The sequence below is a fragment of the Pelmatolapia mariae genome, linkage group LG12, assembly GCF_036321145.2.
Source record: "Pelmatolapia mariae isolate MD_Pm_ZW linkage group LG12, Pm_UMD_F_2, whole genome shotgun sequence".
Classification (NCBI taxonomy): Eukaryota; Metazoa; Chordata; class Actinopteri; order Cichliformes; family Cichlidae; genus Pelmatolapia; species Pelmatolapia mariae.
The window spans coordinates 24,672,477-24,694,191 of NC_086237.1; the positions used below are offsets into that span (position 1 = coordinate 24,672,477).

At 39.2% G+C, this 21,715-nt stretch overlaps 1 protein-coding gene across 4 annotated transcripts; it reads right to left on the reverse strand.

The window, feature by feature from the left end:
- Nucleotides 1–586: 586 nt before the first annotated feature.
- On the reverse strand, nucleotides 587–20,756 carry LOC134639435 (uncharacterized). 4 transcript variants are annotated; one of them, XM_063490617.1, is made up of 12 exons: nucleotides 18,601–20,756; nucleotides 16,571–17,119; nucleotides 15,011–15,099; nucleotides 13,572–13,793; nucleotides 13,156–13,320; nucleotides 6,657–6,756; nucleotides 6,305–6,436; nucleotides 4,414–4,500; nucleotides 4,139–4,237; nucleotides 3,063–3,104; nucleotides 2,628–2,667; nucleotides 587–1,962 (listed from the first exon to the last, which is right to left on the reverse strand). In XM_063490617.1, the coding sequence occupies exons 1-11, from the start codon at nucleotides 20,658–20,660 to the stop codon at nucleotides 2,631–2,633; spliced, it is 3,582 nt and encodes a 1,193-aa protein (XP_063346687.1). In that variant the 5' UTR covers nucleotides 20,661–20,756; the 3' UTR covers nucleotides 587–1,962; nucleotides 2,628–2,630. The 4 variants fall into 4 exon arrangements, with proteins under 4 accessions (XP_063346687.1, XP_063346686.1, XP_063346689.1 ...); XM_063490616.1 differs by having other exon boundaries at nucleotides 16,571–17,122; XM_063490619.1 differs by lacking the exon at nucleotides 3,063–3,104 and having other exon boundaries at nucleotides 16,571–17,122.
- Nucleotides 20,757–21,715: the final 959 nt, after the last annotated feature.

Below are 21,715 nucleotides of genomic sequence, written 5' to 3' on the forward strand. Positions count from 1 at the left end.
AATATATTGGCACAATACCATTATTAATCTAGCATGGCATAGGGTAATTTTTTATCATATCTAATAATTTGCACCTCCTACTTGAACACAAACTCATTTTAGCTTTGAACCTGAAAAATGTATTTATTTTAGTTTAGTTTTGGGGTAGGATCATGTGCTCTGGGCAAAATACACAGAGAACCTACAGAGAAATATATTGTGGAAACAGCAGGTTGGGTGAATGATTCTATTTTCGATTAAACAATATAAAATAAAAATATAAAGCCAAACCTACCTCATTGAATGAATCTTACCAAAAATACTCAGAACTCTGTGCCCACGTGGCTTGCATAGATAAAAATAGTGGGAAGAAAACATGTCTTTTTAACAGGAAGAAATTTCTGAGAAGAGGTGGTGGTAGAACATTCCAGGGAGAAATGCTCCTGCTAAATAAGTTAAAGCAGCCAGCAAATTCTTTTATATGTAATTAATACCAATTTCCTTTAATATCACACATTGTTTTCTTTTATTGATCATTGTAATTATTTGTAAATTAATAGAAAAATTAGAGAAAACAGTGTTTGAGAGGAACAGATTTTTAATGGACTAAGTAATTTTACATATTTTACAACACATGAGTACCATGCAAGCCACAAATAAACAAACATGTACAATAAATAAAGCAATATGGCCTAACTTGCACAGTGGACACTTTCTACAAAGTATCTCATTAAATAATATACACGGTATTTCCTCACCAGCACCCAAGAATATCTATCTCACACACACACACACACACACACACACACACACACACACACACACACACACACACAAATAGAAATGTACTGTACCAGCACAGTGCTCTGCTTTTGGGTGTGTGTGCGTGTGTCAGAGTAATTTCAAACTAAAAGCATGCAACACACAACTTCTGCTACAGAACAGCTCTTGTACTCTATTCTCACAGTGACACAAAGGGTGAAAGCCTTGTAAACATTTCATATCAACATTTCAAAGATTGACTGAGGTGCTAAATGAGATGTTGACATAATGTCAATCCTTGCTTTAAAAGGAGTGGCCCAGACCTTTGAAAACCATTTCAAATCGGGTTGGCTGTTCTATTTCCTGTCAGTGTGGACAGAAGGGATTTATGTGTGCAAACAAAAATGTTAGCAAACAGACGGGATTTTGAAGCATTAATTGAAATAACATGCAGAATTCATGTTTTCTACTCATTTTAGGACTACATGTATAAAGACAAATACTTCATGTATACTGAATGTTGATTAGTAAGTGGCATCCCGTGCCAGATCGCAGATCCAGTGTCTAACACAGACTGCTGCGTTAGCTTCGTTTTACCTACTGTGACATAATTTAATTTGAAAATACTTCAATAAATGTCTTTAAACTAAATTACATCTCCTGTAAGCTTACTGTGCCTTCGCCTCATTTTGTGGCTTTTTTAGATGGGATGCTAGTACTACTCAAAAACATCACTGTGGCTTTTGAAAATACGCTACTATAATAACCCAGAGTTAATTATCAATACATGATTGCTGTTAATACATGTATGTTACAAGCCAATAACAAGTACCCTTAAAGGCAATCTATAATATAAGTTGCATGGTAAAAAAAAAAAGTTGAAGTAAAAGAAAACAACCGGGGAACATAATCAAGTGCTGAGAGTACTGTATTATAGTATAAAGCATTTCCCTTCAGCACACCACAGTACAGTCTCTGCACCACAACCACAGTATTACTGTATATTCGGCACCCTCAGATCTGAATTAGATTTTTCCTGATGTATTGTACCACAGCATCATCCTCTCTGAGTTACATGTTGTTGTAACAGCTCAGCATGTGTCATACTACAGGCTGGCTTCAAATTCAGAGATGCTGTGCTCAAGTACAGCATAACATGGGGAGGAGAAGAAGGGCAGCAGCCAATTATCTCGTCACACAGCAGAGTTCCCCTTGTTGACTCTAAGGGGAGAGATAAGAAGGAGATAAGAAGGAAAAGATATGATTGCAACATATCCACTTTACAGTAAAACATTTACAGCAAAATAATAGCACAAAAACTACATCCAACTTCCATGTCACAGGTCAGTAGTGTAGAGACGTACTACCTCAGACTAACCAGAGGTGGGAGGAACAGTTTATCTCTGAGAAAATGTGGTGTTTTAAAAAATTCACCACCCCAAAATTTCGGATTTTGCAAAAACTAGGTTTTATAATACAGGTCAGAAACAACCATGATATTTAATCAAAATACAGAAGCCTAACCCGTTGTGTTTGGATGTTCTACCACATTTCTACCATACTTGAGCTTCTGAATATACTAGAATTGGAATATTTTAATAAATTTCCCCTCGTTTGTCTCTAACAGTAGTTAGAGACAAACAAGTAGTTAGAGACAGTAGTTAGAGACAAATCAGTACTTTCTCAAAAGGACCTGGGCAGGTTTAGAAGCTAACAGCCTAGTTGATAATTCTGGGAAGGATCTGCAAGACTGGCTCTGCTATTACAGAGGAACTACTTCTCAAGAGTGTTGGCATCCTGTTTGACTGGAATGTTTGTGAATGGAGTGAACTGGGGTGGGGTTTTTTCAAACATTTCCTGTTAAACGGGAGCAGCAGAGTACTTACCACTTACTCTGCTGCTGTGTCCTGCAGTTCTGTGTCCAGTCTGGTTTAGCATTAGGTTGAAAGTCAGAAAGCAAAAGTAAGTGAGGGATGTTAACTGAGCAACTATACTGTCAGTAGACATGCAAAAGCTGGGGATCAGTAGCCTATATTGATACTTGCACTGACAAATGAATTGATGAAAAGAAAAACAAGCACTGGTGCTCAAAGGTGAGAGTATTCAAGCAATGTACTGCAATGCATGGGGTGTAACAGTTTGCCTCAAATGAGTCAATATTTCACTCATCAAAATGCTTTTTTAAATGTGCCTTTGTATTGGATAAGAAGACAGTCAAAGGATACTCAAAGGTTAGTCCCAGCATGAGAAAATTAATGAAGGATTTTCAGGGAGAATTAGACATAACCAACTCATAGAAAGAGGCAGATTAAGTGGTTTACCTCGTGCATGCAAATTTGTTCAAACTCCTCTCCTGGTCATACCTTTGGGCAGAAAAATTTGTAAACATGCCTAAAGCACTTAAGATGACAATCTGCACTGGTTGGTTTCAATTTTTAAGGAAATTCAGTGAGTTTCCTGAGTAGATTTGCAAAAAACAGTTTGTCTCCGAAATGCAATTACAGAAGTAAGAAAAACTAGCTTTTATCTGTTAAGAAGATAATCAAGTGAAAACATAAAAATATGTATGCGTATTTGAAGATTTAGATAAACATTCAAACATAGTTGCAACTACAATAATGGTTATGAAATGCCACATGCACCACACATTAAATATATCGTTGAGGACTTTTATTCTGCACTAGGGGTGTCAAACTCATTTTAGGCTGTGGGCCACAGAACGTCCAATTTGATCTAAAGAAGTCAAACTATTGCCTAATAACCTAATAAAAACCCAAACCTGTAAATTGTTTTGCTTTCTTTTAATGTAATGAAGTTTAACTACAAATTTAATAAACCATCTAGTCTTAAAAGTGATGATTAGCAACTTGAGGTACCTTAAGAAAAAATAAGTGCAATCCAAGAATAGGTTTCAGTTTTTCCAGAAAATCTGGTATACACTAGTAAATCAAAGGAACCCGTCAAAACAGCTCTCTGGTCTTACACATTAACAAACAAAGGCATAAGTACAGAAAAAAATAAATTATGCAATTAAAACAGAGAGATATCTTTGTTTTTAAGAAGGCTTTGAAACTGTATCCAATAGGCTAGACTGGATTAGTTTTGCGGGCTGATTCAAGGCCAGTTTTGGGAAAAAGTTTGATTGACTTGTTTAGAACAGAAATGTCAGAAACTGACGGGCTTTCAGTTTTCACTAGATAAAAGAAAGGTAAATTTAATCACACAGGGCTGAACACCAGTCATGCAAGTTTAACACCCAGAAACTTCACAACAATGTATTATGTGCAAGATGTGGTTCGAAACTAGCAATTTGTTTCCTCCGAAGTCCTTGGCTAAATGCCATAATCAACCATGATCAACAACCAATGGCATTTATAGTAATGACAGGCTGGCTCACCTGACAATGCTGTGAGGTATATGCACATACTCCATAGGAATGATTTCTCCGAGCTCCTGCAGACTATGCACATACTTGATCTTACTGCTGAACTTGGAACTGAAGGAAATAGAAATCAAAAAGAGTTACAGTAAAAAATGGTTTTGCTAAATGCTACATGATACTCCTTTCTAATTAAGATCTTCATGACTTTGACTGCAATTAAATTATAAATGAATCTGACTGAATTTCAATGGCTGGGAGAGTCGTGCGAATAGCAATTACAACTCTGAGACCTTATGAAGGGTCTGGTAATTCCTAGCAAAGTCCGTATGAACCAGGACGGATGAACAATGATGAACATCTTTAGGTTTTTCTTCAGTCTGCGGGACAAAACAGTCAGGAATTACACAAAAGAGGACTACAATTTCATTGATGACTATAGCTTATCATTGATATCTATTGATACAATGCTTTTCAGGCAGGAGTCACAAAGCGCTTTAAAGAAAGTAATCTAAGATTATGCAAAAAAATACATTAGCAACAGGATTAACAGCAGGAAGATCAGACTGTTTCTTTCACATTTGCGCAGCGTTTTACATTTTTTCTTATGCTGTTTCTTTAAATGGCAGGAACACGAAAAGAGAGAAAAGCCATGTTCTGCAATAATAAATCATATTACTCACATGTGGGTTTGCTCAGAGAGCCTCCTTATTATATAAAGTATATTTACACTACTGTACTTATAGTCCACCATTTTATTTGAGTTTGAAATATTTGCGTTAACAAAAGCTACCTTCTTACAACATTTAGATTTGGGAATGAAAACTGCATTCTCCTTAGAGTATACACTACTAGAAATACCGTAGAGCAGGGGTGGCCAACTCCAGGCCTCGAGAGCCGGTGTCCTGCAGGTTTTACATATCACCCTGGGTCAACACACCTGAAACAAATGGTTAGTTCATTACCAGGCCTCTGGAGAACTTCAAGAAATGTTGAGGAGATAATTTAGCCATTTAAATCAGCTGTGATGGATCAAAGATGCATCTAAAACCTGCAGGACACCGGCTCTCGAGGCCAGGAGTTGGCCACCCCTGCGGTAGAGCGTCACGTGAACACGCAGAATCTCGAGGCATGGATGGAGAATCACTGGCTGTCACCCCCAATGGTTAAGTCACCAAATCATAGCCAGTGCATTTCCAGATTGGAAAACCTCCACGTTCAGTATAATTATACAAAACTAAACTGATTACAGCACATAGGTTATTTCAATATGGGAAATATTAAAGTAGTGGCTGTTTTGCACCAGTGAACTTACATCACAGGTGTCGAACTCCAGGCCTCGAGGGCCGGTGTCCTGCAGGTTTTAGATGTGTCCTTGATCCAACACAGCTGATTTAAATGGCTAAATGACCTCCTCAACATGTCTTGAAGTTCTCCAGAAGCCTGGTAATGAACTAATCATTTGATTCAGGTGTGTTGACCCAGGGTGTTATCTAAAACCTGCAGGACACCGGCCCTCGAGGCCTGGAGTTCGACACCCCTGACTTACATGGTTTACAGCCAACTACCTAATCACACTAAACTACTTGGTCCTTACATCTATGACTGCATTTTTATCGTTTTCATTTTTCTTTTATAATACATTTATTGTCAAGACAGATAACAAAAGATACCAGAAAAGGTAGATTTTTAAAAAAAAACCCTCTAGCATCTATTCGACATGACTTTGTGTTAAATTAAAGTTGGCTTAAAAATGCTTTTAAAATGTAGTTAAAAATGCTTTTAAACATGTTTTTGTCTGTGTGTGCGGTTTGTTTTGGTTTTGCTATGATCGAAAATGTCCAAGCGTGAGTAGTGCGCTGCCAAAGTGTAAAGGATAATGACGCCAGAAAAATGGTTGCTGCACTGCTGGGATTTTAATAAACTACACTAAACCAGACTGAATTGAATAATTTCACAATGAAGATCAACTACAAGTTTCAATTTAATCAGGTCACTATATTTTAAAGGTGTTTCTTAGGGTCAACTGAGTTTTTTTTATAAATCATAATATACACTATCAGTGAAAACTTAACATGCATATAATTTGTAATCAAATCTGTAATGAAATCACATGGTACATAAACTACGGTTATTCAATATTAGGCATTACATTTGCAATAAACATATCTGTGTTAATATTACCTTCTGTCTATCATTTGGTAGCACCTTTTCATCCAGGTAAAACCAGGCATTCTCCTGCGAGGTGTGGCGCCATTTAGATACACAATTATGTAATCCTCAGCTACCATTAATTCCAGTGTACTTATCACATATCTACACAGAGAAGGAGAACAAAATACAGTGGATTAGACATGTTTATTTATTTTAGACATTATGATTGTAGGAAAGTTTTCTTCTCGTCACTTCAATGACATGTGAGAAGCTTTGGTTACGAGGTGAAACATAAAAACAGAGCTACACACAGAAAGCAGCGGCAGAAAGACACACCAGCGTACACTAACCCAGAAGCACGGTCATTTTTGAATGTACTTACAGAAAAAGGTTTTCCATGACATAATTGTAATTGTCACAGTTGCTCTCTGGTAGGAAACATGCAGCAAACACAATGATGGCTTTCTGTTCAGCATAATAACCTGAAACATGAGAGACACAAACATGACTATCACGTTACGTATCAATCATAGGGCACCTGTACAAAACTTTAATACAAATCATTTTTCTAACATTCTTGTCCTGTTTATAACTAATTCAAGGCCTATCAGTTAAAAAAGCAATTACTATTATTATTTTTGTGGTTGACACATGGGTCAGTGTGAGTGGGACTTTGCCCTCACTATTAAACATTCAGGAAAAAGTTCTTGGCACCTCCCATCAATAAGAAAGAGTCCTATCCTTAACCCCATCACATATTTATACTTCTCTTACTTTATATACTTTTTCAGTCTCAGCCAAACAAGAGTCTAGTCTGACATCTGATAAACTCTGATTACACAGCAAAGTTTTTGGGAATCATCAGAAACCACAACACACTTTTCTAAACTAGTTTTCATTCTGATTTCAGATCTGATTTTAGTTTTCTTTTCAGTTACATCAACTTTTTAATTATGTGTAATATTAGTTTGCAATGGACTTGCATGCGTTTTTTATTAAACTGCATGCACCAATCAAGTAATTGTTTCAATATTTTCAGTGCGAAGTCAGATAGGCACACACTGTGGCATAGATATAATGATCAGCATCAGTCGGCTACCACTTTTTCTTAGGTTTTTGCTTAGCATATGATTTTCTCATGTATACTCTGTCCGGATTGTCGCGTTATGGCATCCAGCAGTTGCTGGCCATCATGCTCTCATTCCCTAAACCTTGGTAGCGACGTTCCATTAACTGAATGTCCTGATGAAAACACTCGCCCTGTTCATCACTCACCATGCCAAGATTTCATGGAACTCTGCAGGAAGTGTATTTTGAATGACATGCGAAGCCCAGTTTCTGGTAGGGATCACGCAGCTGCTGAACTCCTTCCTTGTATGCAAGATACTTGTGGATGCCCTGAAGGTTTTTACAGAGCCACTTGAACACCTCCCAAGATTTGAACTCTGCTGTTGAGAGAGTTTGTTTGAACCATCCATCCTGCAAAACGGACTTGATCTATGGACCTATAAATATCCCTTCCTTCAATTTTGCAGTGCTTATGTTTGAAATGTTTCCAGCAAGGTATTGAAAGCCTCATGAGTCAACTTTGCCCGTGGCCTTCTTCATCAAGCCTAGCTTGATATGGAAAGGTGGCAAAAATATTTATGCAGATCAGCCAGAGGCAGAAACTTGACACTGCTTTTTCCTGGCCCATAGGCATCTCATGGCTGACAATGTTCCGCAGTGGATCGGCTGTCCCACAGGCACAGGAAACAGCAGTATTTGGTGAATCCTCCTTGTATTCCCATCAAGATACCAATAACCTTCAGATCACAATGTTCCACTGATGAGTTTTATCCGTGACTGATTCAAGCAGTGTCTTCGTGTTGTCATAGGACTCTTTAGATGAACAGAATGGGCAATCGGCACACTTGGTTTGGCATTTCTGTTATGGAGTAGGACTGTCTTCAAGCTTCTTTGTGAAGAATCAATGAAGAGACACCATTCAGCTGGAACATGCTCTGGTTATGAACTGCTGAAGAGTCCGTTGATGTCATGACAATTGCACAGTGAGCCATCAGCAGTGAAGAACACTGTCAAGTTATGACATTGACTTCTGTACCAAATTACAGAAACACCCTTGGCAAGCAAATGCTTCTGCTTACGCCTTCAAGCAAGAAGTTCTCCTTTGTCTTTTGAAAGATTTACAGGGTTCATACGCCTTTTTCAGGGTCAAATTCAAGCACTTTTTAAGTACTTTCAAGATCCCTTTTCAAGCTTTTCCAGCACATTTACCACCCCGCCAAAAAAAAAGAATGCATGTTTCAATTCGCATCACCTCAGTAAGATCATGTGAAAATTAAAACAAATCATCCTAGGTTAACTTCAACACCTTTGTTCCCCTTTTGTTAAGACATAGAAAAACGCACCACACAAAAATACTGCAAAAGGAAATGGTCGCCTTATATGCATATAGTGTATAAACTCAAAATGCACATTTCACTTAAAAATTAAGATGTGAAAACGTGAACAAATCAACTTGTTAGAGATATTCATCTCCTGTTGAAAAAAAACAAAAAAAGAAATAAGTCTTCTCATCAGATATTGATGCTTTTTTCCTGTATGATGCAAAAAAATAGGAGACAGACGTTTGTTTGTTTGTTTTTTAAGTTAATTCCCAATAAAATTAACTGTAAGATGTTTAACTACATTGCTGTCTGTATTATTGTTGAAGTCCTAAATGATCACCTTTAAAGTGTTTGTGCTAATAACATCATGTACAGCCAGACAGGCATGGAGAACAGCACTAACTGGGAGAGGCTTTGAATAGATCACATAGTTCAATTCAACATATAAGACTTTAAGAATGCACAAGCACAAGAATCTACTTAAAATCTATTTATTTAATCTATCATCTATAATATTATTATGTACAATTCTAATGTATTAGAATTTTAATGTATTCTAATGTTCATCTCCCTTAAATAAACAGGCAGCCTGAAAGTATGAAATATTCATATACAAAAACATGTGTCTACTGTCTCAGTGGCTGATAGTGTCCCACAGGTCTCAGTGTGAGCTTGAAGCCATTTATAATGTTTTAGTAGTTTAATGTGTAGGTGCTGACCATAAACACATTTTGAATGAAAGCCGGGGAATTTTGGTAGCACAGAAACAAGTGGCTATTCTTTGTGACCATATGGATCGGTCCCTCATATTACCATTATTTCACCCAAATGCACCAAGTTAATACTTTAAAAAGCTGCAGCAATACACACAAATACAAAAACTTGGTGACAACTTTGCTTTTAGCCTTTAACCCTCTGGGGTCCAGGGTATAATTGGCCGTTTTTGACTACTTTTGATTTGGCCTCTAAATTTCACCTTTAAAAACTGTTTATCTTGCCAATCTGTTATTTACTCATTTTTGACATACTGTTTAAGCACAGTTGATCTAATCAGACAAAATTTAAAATATGAGTAGAAAAAAGTTATATTCTTGACTGTAAAAACCCAAAACATGTTTAACAAATCATTTTCATAACTTGAAATGCAAATAGAAATTGTACATTTTTAAAAAATATGCACAAGTTTTGCAAACAACAAAGTTATATGATACTATTTACCTAAAAATGCAGCCAAGGCTCAGACGTTTTTCATATAACCATTTAAAACTATTTACAGAACAATCAGGTGTTCTGCATCAAATAAGAAGGCACACAAATTATTTATGCAACTCCAAAAACTAGTTTGTGTCCACTATAAGATAGAGGAGAACAGCACAGGGATAAATCCTGCAGGTCTGACAGCAGGTGTGTCACTCCTGTTTTCTATGTGGAGAAAGCGTTTACACTGCAATCTGCCTTTGGTGGCTTTTTTGCAGCAACTGTGACATTCACTAGTAGAACTGACACACAAAACAATACAACAACTACACTACACACTAACTACACAAGACAACACACTAACTTGAGACTCCAAACACGCTAAACGTCACAAATCTATCACCTATTAAAACTCGTTCTCTCTTTCTTTCGCTCACTCCCCGGTATCACTCCTAAAACTTCCCCCTCTTCCTAAACATATGTACCATGTCGACCAATCAAAAAGTGATATGTCAAACCACATTTTGACATATCACTTTTTGATTGGTCGACATGGTACATTTTTCCACCAATAGGGAAGGAGTGTTTTTTCTTTTTTTTTCACTCCCAAGCGGAGAGTGTTTGCTAGCGCTGTCTGTAGAAAACGCCGTTTTTACTGTTTCTTCCTGCTGTAAACACCACTGTTTTATTCAGAAAAAAGTACAGTTACACTTTCAAGCACTTTTAAGCACCACATCTGAAATTCAGGCACTTTTCAAACCTTGAAAAGCCAATATTAAAATTCAAGTATTTTCAAGGATTTCAAGCTTTTTTTCATTTCTGAGCCTGGTTCTGCCACAGATTTCTCCTTTAGGTTTCTTTCATTTTAAAAGGAGTTTTTCCTATCCACTGTCGCCTTGTGCTTGCTCAGAGGGGATTGTTGGGGTTTTCTGTCCTCTCTCTCTTTCCTTCTTTCTATCCCTATTTTTACCTCTTTTTCCCACTTCTACTTTCCCTTTACCCTCTTCTTTTCAACCCCCACCTCCTTTTCGATTTTCTCCATCACCTCCCTACCCTGTGTTCACTTTAGAGAACACAGGGTAGGGAGATGGGGGAACAATAAAAGCTATTGGCCACATTTTACATGTGTTTGAAAAAGGTCTTCATTCAACAATAATTCATCTTAAGTATAAAAACAAGAAATGGGTAATAGCTGCATGTGTGTTTGTGTGTGTGCATAATATACATACTTAACTTGTATCCCAGAAGGAATTAATACTAGATGGGTAGAGACAGGTTTTACGAGACTGATCAGCTCTGCTTGTGTAAAAGTCTCTGGTTCAGAATCTTAATCGGCCACGTAATCAGAATCTGATGACTCGGGATTGTAACCAGATGCACCTTGACCATGTTCCACGTCACCTAATACAGAAGCTAATACATCATGTGGTGGTACAGGAAAAGAACAGGCAGTGAGTCTTCATGAGGAACAGGCCTTATTGCAGAATCCAGGTTGAGATATACAATTTTGTGCTTATTTTTGGCTGAGAATCCAGTTGTATTCACGTGGCAAAAACAGCAATTGTTGAGATGATCTTGCGGCTCCTGCCACACCATCAGGGTTGCAAATAGCATTGCTGTCTTTCGCAGATTTAGCCAGGCACACAGTCCATTGGAACAACTGTTGCAGATGACATGTGGAGCCCAAGGCTTATCCTGGTCACCCAGTGGACAGCCAAAGTGCAATTTGTATATCTTCTTATGGTCTGTGGTAATTGGGCGACGTTGTGCTTTCGTTGTAAATGATCCACATATGTAACAGTAACTGTCTGGTTGATCAACACAATTTCTAGCCATGGTAACAACTGAAATCAATCAGAATGAATGCCGTCTGTAACATAAAACGCAGGGAACTGTTGTTAAATCTGGCTTAGGCTAATTATACCAAATATGATGAAACATAACTAGCTTCATCACAAAAAAATGTTTCAGTTAGGGAAAAGCTAAACACAGATTTGAAATCAGCATGAAATACACCACAAAACCCACATAAACTTATCTCTGATGATTTTGACCTGTTGACCTGTGTTATCTAAAGCCTGAAAACAAGTCTGAAGATGGTGCAGGAGTGTTGGTCCGTCTCAGATCAGTTGAATAACAACACACATTTCAAAACTGAAAAAAGACAGTGTAAGACATTCAACTGCATACTGTCATATAACATATTATATGTAATAAAACAGTGTGAAATTCAAATAATTTCCTTAAGTTTTCACAGCAATTTATCAAACAGTAAAAACATTACAAATATAAAAGGCAACATCAAAACTAGCATTAGTCTTGCAACATCAATAATCAAATAAAGCCCAGAAAAAAGATTATTAACCCAACCGGTTGGGCAGATGGCTGCTCCACCCTGAGCCTGGTTCTGCCGGAGGTTTCTTCCTGTTAAAAGGGAGTTTTTCCTCCTCACTGTCACCAAAGTGCTTGCTCATAGGGAGTCATCTGATTGTTGGGTTGTCTCTGCTGTCTTTGTATTATTGTAGGGTCTTTACCTTACAATATAAGGTGCCCTGATGCAACTGTTGTTGTTATTTGGAGGTATACAAATAAAACTGAACTGAATTCAAATAATTATTTTTAAAAATCCTTGATGCACGTTTTTTGTTTTTTTTTTGCTTCAATGCTTCATTTAAGCTACAACTTCATAGCACTCAGTTGTCACCATGTAAACAAAAGCATTTCATCCACATTTGCCACTAAAAATAGTCCTGCAGTAGAAACGTCTCTTAGAGCATCCTTGTGATGAAAAAACACAACATTACGCCCCCACAGCCCCCAGTTTGCCAACAGAAAGACTGATAACACAACAGCAGCAGTGACAGTGGTGCTGTCATAGTTTAATTAATTAAATGATATTAAAATGAAGACAGAATTTATTTTTGCCTCCACAGACAAGTACAACTACACATAGGCCAGTAAAACGCTAATCCACTGACCCAGTGCATTATTAACATTATTTATTAACATCTACACCGTCATAACGTCTGTTTTATTCAGCAGAAAAAGTTGTATCAAAGCACAGGGGAAACCTCAGAGAGGGCTGATATTCTCGCCTTTCTTCATTGCAGCCACCACACACTTACACACACACACACACACACACACACACACACACACACACACACACACACACACACACACACACAGTTTAGTTGTATGATTCAACTAAAAAGATGAGAAACAGCAAGATAACTGCAAGGGAGGCTCATCCAATGCTATCAACTGAAAGCTGTCGTAGCTGTGTTTACATACCTCCATGAGAAATGACTCTTTTGTAGGGTTCAATGCACTTCATATCAATGCGGTGCTCCTGCTCTCCGATCACCACGCTCCTCCACAGCCTGCTTTCCTCTGCTGCTCTGTGGCCTGGATCTCTTGATGCTGCTCCGGCACCCAAAACGGACTCCTCTGAGTCCCCTGAGGTGACATAAGATCGAATCAAATACATATTAACAGTTTGATTTTAATTTAACAGACAACATATAATGGAGAGCTGCTGGGCCAGTAGTTTTGACATGAGGCTGACACGCTGTGTCTTTACTTTTTTCACATTTTACCCTTAACTCCTATCTGTAAAAAATGCATGCTGTAAAAAAACTGTAAAATATAGTCTTTGTATTTTTTTATTGTGGCTGTTCCAATGAGAATGTTCATGTGTCTGCTGTCACCATGTTTATTAAATTCCAGTGAGTCGGCCTCGTCAGGTGTGTCCAACTCATCTAAATTGACATCCAGGTCATCCCCAGTATCCAAGCCGTCATCCTCTGTATCCAGGGTGTCTTCTGAAAGAAGAGACCCCTCACTGTGTTCCAGGGACACGTTCATTGGTGGAGCTGCCAGCTTTCTCCTTTGATTGGACCCGCCAGATATATCAGCTGAGGAGGGCTGGTCTGTGCAGAGAAAATCATTTGTTTTTCCACTTTCATTTTTTGATCATTTATAGATTATCATATGAAATAAATGTTTTTATTTGTTTATTTTAAATCAACAAAAAATGTATTCATTTTAAGGATCTTTGGTAAATCCTCCTAAATGAAGAATCCTTTTGATTAAAATGTCTGTCTGTCCATCCATCTGAATGGGCACTCTCTTCAGGCTGAAAATCATGGTCTTATTGATGGCAATGCTTTGGTTGAAAGTGATTAAATAGCTTTTAGCATTGAGCCAGATACTCTCTACTCCTGAAACAAAAACAAAAGGATATTGCGTGGGACGCAGTTAAATGCCTTTTCTGAGTCAACAGAACACATAGATTGACGAGGAAGAATGCGGTGCTCATTGTAGGGGTGGAACACTGAACTAGCCCTTAACCTCCTAGGACCTGGCGTCCACATATGTGGACATCACATTTTGGGTTATTTAGACTAAAATACTCAATTTTGCTCTACATGGGCCTGATATCCACTTACGAGGGCATTATACTGCTACTGTTCTATCAAAATTTTAAACGAATATCCTCATATGTGGCTCTTATTTTTCTTAAAAACAAAAATAAGGTTGAAAAAAAAAATCTGGTAATTCTTTGTTTTTACATTCATCAGGCCCCGATATGCCCAAATATCAAAGAGAAATTAAAAATGCATGTCGGGGGAGAGTTCGGGTCTTAGGAGGTTAAACGCCTCAAGGATATTTGAGTGTGTGAGAAAACTTTCTGAAGCAGTCTGAGGTTTGACTAACTGACATACTCGCCTCTCTAGTGCCACGTCATTTAACAGGTTATATGCGATTCACCTTGCTGGCACAGAATACCAGTTTAAGCCCGTCAAACTTATTATTGTTATTTAAAGAAATGGGGGCAGATTATGTACCTTTGTGACAGGAAGTAATGAAGACATCATTTAAAATGAATGATTCAGTCAGTGTTAACAAACAAACAGTTCCTGTGAAAATTATGAGGTACAATGAGGGGACTGAAACTGAGTGAAAGTGCAGTGAATGTCCACAGAAAAACTTCAGAAAGTTTTTCTGAAGTTTTCAGAACTACTGTCTATCTCCGCAGAAGTGAAATATAAAGAAATGAGGGGTGGCTCAAGAATTGTGCACAGTACAATCAAATTTATAGAAAATAACACAAACAATGCAAACGTTTAACTTTGGGTTTAATTACCTTCTTTGTTTTCCATGTCATCTGTAGCGTCTTCATCGGATGCTATCTTCATCATCATCCCAGCTGCACCAACTTCCTTTTGGGAGTGTCTGCTCACAGGCTCAGAAATACAATAATGAGCCACAACATAAATTATCATTGCTACAACCACTGCCACCAGAGGCACAACTACACATAGTACTGGGCCAAACAAGCCAAATACAATCATCTATATAGTGAAAAGCACTAACTGTTCCCATGACACTGAATCCGAGCGAGTGTAAAATGTGTTTGTTTGACTCAGGACATGAAAGAATTTAGAAGTGACAAAGCAGACAGAGAGAAACACACTCACTGCTTCATTCCCAGGCTGCACGTGTGGGCTGAAGAAACAATGCTGAGCAGTGTTGGTAGCTCCCCCCTCCCTAAACTAAAGCCCCTCTAACAGACCCTGATTAGAATAAGGCCTCTAACAATAGAGAGAAGCAACATAGAGAGAGCACTTACATATGATTATATCCACAGACGTGGTAAAGGTTTTCTTTTTCCCTTTTAAAAAAAACCCTCCATCTTATGGGCTTCTACCTTTCCCTCATCCTGTCTTCTCTGAACACGCGTGACTGAACCTCTCTCCCCACTATCAAGTCACATGACCACTTGATTATGGAAAAGCCTATTGTGCGTGTATGGAAACTCAAAGGCACACAAACCGAATGAAAGACAGGGGAGAGCTGTGTATCCCAAAGAGGCCGCACGTTATCAGAATTACAAAGTGGAGCAAAACACAAACCATTATGAAAAAATTGACCTGCAATAATCACACACATACTCAAATGAACAGGATGCATGCACAGCCACATGTGATACACATGCATACAACCTAGAGACTGATTACATAACTTGACTTTTGTTTTTTAAAAACACCACATAAAAAAACCCTTACAGGCATATTTATCTACATATTCACTACTATATGTTCATAAAGGACTATATTTTGCTAACTGTACATTAGAAATGGCCCAATTTCTGCTTATATAATCATTTTTTAAATGTATAAAACCTATAATATGGTGCAGTCACTCATTACATTGGAACTATTATGCTTTTCTTCCTATGTATAATACTGCAATGTCCTTGATCCTTGTAATGCCTTATACAAGTGCAGTGGAGTCAGATTTGGGTTCTAAGTAGTGAACAAAATTTGAGACCACTGGGCCATTTTCATTTTCCAGTTCTTATGATTTTTAGTGCAAAAACACATTTAGCCTAAAAAGTGAATAAAGAGAATGATGAAAAGAATATGAGCCTTGCTGCTTTGACCACTAAAAACAAAGAAAAGAACTACAAGATTAATCTATGCTGCCGCCTTGTGGTTCAAAACAACATTGCATGTGATTTTTTTTCCAGTCTATTTAAAAAGACCAGTGATAGAAAATCTTTACTAAGCAAAGGGTAGACATAAGAAGGGCCTGACTCTTAGCTAATGAAAGTAGTACAGCTTAAATTCCAGAAAAGAGTAAGAACTGAGGTTTTACACAGTGAATAACCTGCTGTGCTGAGTCTATATAAATGAAAGCTCACCTTGACAGGGGAAAATGAACATATCCCTCCAGCACATACCGTGCGTGATCCTCTGTCTCAGTGTGGACATCTGATTGATAGAAAGGCTTCCCTTCAGACTGATAATGAGCATGGTCTGACTGAGACTCATACTGACCCTGGCTGTTAGCTGGATACTGAGAGTATTGGAAGTCAGAAGTGCACAAAGAGGTGGAGGCAACTATATACTGACTTTCAGCTGTGTCCTGACACCTGAAGTGTGTGTCACCCAAGTGGTTTGGAGATTTATCTCCAGCTTCAAAATAGTTCTCAGTCTGCTCGTATCTGTATTTTGTAACCGTGGCATCAGTTGTAAACTCGGCATAGACGTCAGTGGCATCCTGCTGTCGGCTGGATTTGCTCTCTACAAAGGCTGGATAGGTGCACTGGTTTTCAGTTCTTTGATCGATGTGATGATAGTTATAGCCATACTGGGTTTGACCCTGAGTTGTGTTCTGTTGTCCGGACCACTGGTATGCAGCATTTTCTTGAGCAGGGTGGGACGACAGTTGTGATGTTATGTCTTGGCATCTTCTTTTAAAGGAAAAAGGGGATCATTGCAGAGAGTGTGGAAAAATATTCAGAATTAATACACATGGAGTCACAGTTATACTTTTTTTTTATCTATACAATGTTTTTAATCTATCCATTCATAAACCAAACACCTAAAAAGTGGAGTGATAATATATCATTAGGAAAATCTGGGGCCTTGAAGGCTACATTACCCTTTTTTTTGTTTGTTTATTCTTCTCTAAACGTACAAAGACACAAATGCATGTTTGTGGGTACCAGGGTGACAAGATTTAAATTTCAGCCATTTTTCTACCAATCAACAGGTGGCGGTAATGTGCCAAAAAACACAAATATGTCTCTGGAAAAGGAAGGAAGTAAAGGTGACTATAGATGACTATAAAAACTATAGAATAAGCAGAGAAAAAAGCAGTTGGTTTTGTTTTTAAGATGTATATTTGCATACATTTATTAGGGCTTAAGGACATTTACATTGTGTTTTGTGAAACTAAATTTAACCCAACAGGACTATTTCAACAATGTTTAAAATCAGCAATAAAGAGAATGAAATAAAATGTCTTCAACATTGTAGGCCAAAGATATATTTGTAATTCTCTGAAATACAGAACAGGCTCCACTTCATAGACAGTATATTCTATTGATTTATTTACTAAAGAACTATTGAAGCTAAAGGTACCAGTGCATGAATGAACACGCGCGCACACACACACACACACACACACACACACACACACACACACACACACACACACACACACACACACACACACACACACACACACACACACACACACACGCACACAGAAGCACAATGCCAACACCTTGCAAGAGAGCTAAGGGAGCTGTTTCCATTAGCTGTGGTGGGTCTGCAGCTGTAATGAGGCAGGTAATGCATATCTAATGAGGCATAAACAGATTTATAAACACACTCAAAAACACACAGAGCTGCAGATCAAACCAGGCTGCTAAACACATGAGATATGCTTCCATTCACACGCAAGGTTTGCTTCTTTCTCACTCACACTCACATATTATATACAAACATAGTCCCTTCAGGCTCTTATCCTCTGTCAGTCACTCATCCATCCATCCGTCCGTCCATACACACACCTTGGTCACCAGACTCTGGTGCTTAGGTGTTCCTTCTGGCTCGTGAGTTCAGTTATGTTCAGTTATCTAACAGACTTTGTTGAGAAAACTTTTGAAACTAAAGGAATTAAGGGAAAGTGAGAGGAAGGAGGGCTGCCTGTGTGTGTCTGTGTGTGTAGTTATGTGTGTGTGAATGAGAGAGAGATACAGGTCCGTGTGCGCAGGCATTTTCATTTATTTGCCGTTAGCAGCCTGAGAATAGAAAAGTCTATCAAGTAAAGAAGACAGAGTGCTGCAGAATTACTTCTATATCTTCTCTACTCAGCACAAATGAAGTCACCTCTAACTCCAGAGTATTTGGAAAGCATATGCATTTGGATTGTGTTTCTTACCTTAAATCAGGTAAATAATTATCTTGTGAAGCTCCAGTGTCTCCAGGCTGTTGTTCAATAGACCATTTATCCCAATCTTCAGTCCTTATAGGTCGTCCATCACAGTAATCCACTCTGCTCAGTGGAAACCCATCTCTTTTTGGCTCATGTGTTTGTAATCCTGCTTGCTGAAATGAAGACCCTCCAATTAGGTCATCACTAAAGCTCAGCAGGTCTGAAGATGCAAACTCTTGTCTTTCTTCCCTCTCTCTTTGCACTTCTGAAGTCCATTTTGGAAGGACAGCGTTCTCTAGTGTGTCGGTTTCCTCATCCTGTTCCTCATTGTCATTTTCCTCTTCCATTAAATCTCCAGAAAATGGTAATCCTAGACTTTTGTCAGTGGAAACACATGTTTCATTTACTGGGGTGCCAATCAGAGAGCTGGCATGAGAGGCCGAACTGTTGGTAAGCACAGGGGATTGTGGCTCCGACGTGGTTTGGGATGTGTCCTCTCTCCTTAACTGAGCCCCCCAGACTTGGAAGTCACCCAAGGAAGCAGGACATGGAGAAGGAGCGGGTGGCGTCTCCCCGCCTTCGTCTGAATCTTCCATTGAGATCTGTGAGTGGACATAAACCTCCTCTCTGGTTTTCAAGAAGTGATCTGATGGATATCTTAATGATGGAGACACACTGCGGGGCACAATGTTTGACTCACTGTCATAATTTCCTTCTGACTGACTGGAGCTTGTTGGTCTTGAATCAGACTGATGAAAAGCTTCTGAGTCATTTTTCGATTGGCTGGGACTGATAATTTCTGGAACCACGTGACAGTCAGTTGCACTATCACGAGTTGCTTCATAGGGAGTTGATTCGACAGGTTGTTTTTTGTCTGCATTGGGAGCACTGTCAGTTCCTCTGACTTGGTGTAGCTTACTTGGCAGTGTTTCTTTGTCATAATTTTGTTTTGCAGCTTGGGCCTGTAGTTGCAGTACCGAGGCTGCATATGACAGCATGTTAAATGTCTCCAGGGACTTTTTTGTTGCCTTTGATTGCCTTTCACTCCGTTTAGGTCTGTCATGGCACTCTCTTGTATCTTCTTTTACCGTGCCAGATACGATGATGTATTCCATTTCTAGGCCAAGTTCATCTGGACTATCTGTGCGAGCACTGTCTGGGTTTTCCAGTAGGTCCTTCTCGCCACCAGGACTTGAGCTCAGAGATACAGTTTCTGTTGTTTTTCCATCTACATGTCTACTGCTCTCATCTGTAGCTCCCACCGGACTTTCAGTGGCATGCTCACCTTCATTGGTCGTCACATAGGCTGGGAATAATTTTTGGTCAGCCTGGATTTGTGGTTCAGCAGCTTCCTCTGGATACTGTGAAATTTGCCGAGTGCCAGTGGAGCAGTTGACCAGAAGAAATGGGGAATGATCTCTGGGTTGCTCTATCCACTCAGTCTCCTCTGATCCTTCTCTGCTTCGGCCACCCATCTCACTGGCTGCCTCAAACAGAAACACTTGGTCGTCTAGCTGTTCTTTATTTGTGATATCTACTCTCTGATCTGTCAGAATGGGTTTGCTCACAGCTATAAAAGGGCTAGACTGCTCCTCAAGCTGTATCATGTCTGCTACAGGGCAGCCAGAGGTGTCAGGGGAGGATGCCAGGCTCCATGTATCTGCTCCTACGTTGTCATATTCAGAGGTGGAGGTCACCATGCCACAGATGGGTAACTGCCACACGTCAGTGCCCTCATAGGTGGATGTGTCATCGTCATCTTCTGCAGAGTTCTTGCGACTCTGAGCACCTTGTACATCAATGCCCTCTGTTTCTTCACTCGGCATTGTGCCCTCTGCAGCCTCGATGACTATTTTCACAACTTCAGGCGTCTGCTTAAATGCTTCACATGGATCACTCTTCTCTTCTAAATTGTCTTCTTCTTCCTTTTTGTTGGCATGTGTCCCGACAGTGTCAGTGGCATCCACTGAATCCATGTGACTAAGGTCCTTTCCATTTTCAGGTGCTTCTGGAGTCGTCATTGCAGAGGAGCTGTCTTCCTGTATGGTGGTGTTCCACATCTCCATTCCACCATCTGAGTATCCCAGTGGACTTTCTACAGATATTCCACCCTTGATATTGGTGTTCAATCCACAGAAAGAACCAGAGTTTTGAGATAAGTTCTCAGGGGTTGTGAGAGGTGATAAACTGTCATCCCGGATTGTCATATTCCACATATCCAGCGATTCGGGGTAAGACGTGGTGGTCCCGCTATCAGATTTAAGAAATCCCTTCTGTGCAGAGTACGTCCAGAAGTCTAAAAGCTCCATCTGTTGCTCCCTTTTTGTTCCATGGACCCCCTCATCCTCTTCTTTAGATGTGTCCGGTGTTAAAGTGTTCAGGATTGTTTTCTTTGTGGCCAAAGCTGCTCTTTCTTGTGCACCAATAATAGCAGGTTTGCCTTTTCCAGTTAAGTCTTCCTCTGGTGGCGTCAGCTGGAGATCAGCCAAAGTAATAGGTTTCCACTCATCCTTAAGTGCAGAATCTGGGTTCCAGTTTTCATAGGATTCAGTCTGCTCTGTGATCAAACTAAGCTGAGGTTCAAGACTTTTCCCTTTGTGGTGGGAATTCTCTGACTTTAAGATCTCTTGTCTGCTTTCCTTTTCTGTCATGTTACCGACTAAGTCTTTGCCTCCAACTTCTTCTAAAATATTAGGTGGGCTCTCAGAATCTTTGGGTCTATTCCACATGTTATTATCACTTGAGGACAATGCTCCTTGTGTGTCAAAGCCCAGTTCATCCCAGGTCTCCGACAAAGAAGATGACACACTGTCTTTATGCTGTAGGCAATTGATCCTTTCAACAACATCTTCTGGAAAGAACCTGACACCACAACTGCTGGGTGGGCGGCTACCAACCAGGCTGTTGACCGGGGTTGGAGGGACCACGGTGTCAATCATCTCGTTCCCATGGCTTGAACCGCGGCGATCAATTGAACAATTTCCACTTTCAAGACCTCCCACTGAGTTGGGAGCAGAGAAATCAAGAAAGCTTAGCTCGTCTAGCTCTGACAGACTAGAGCTCCCTGCTCTTCTTTCATCTTCATCTCCTCTTTCTCCAGAATTTGCCACTTCTCCTCCTG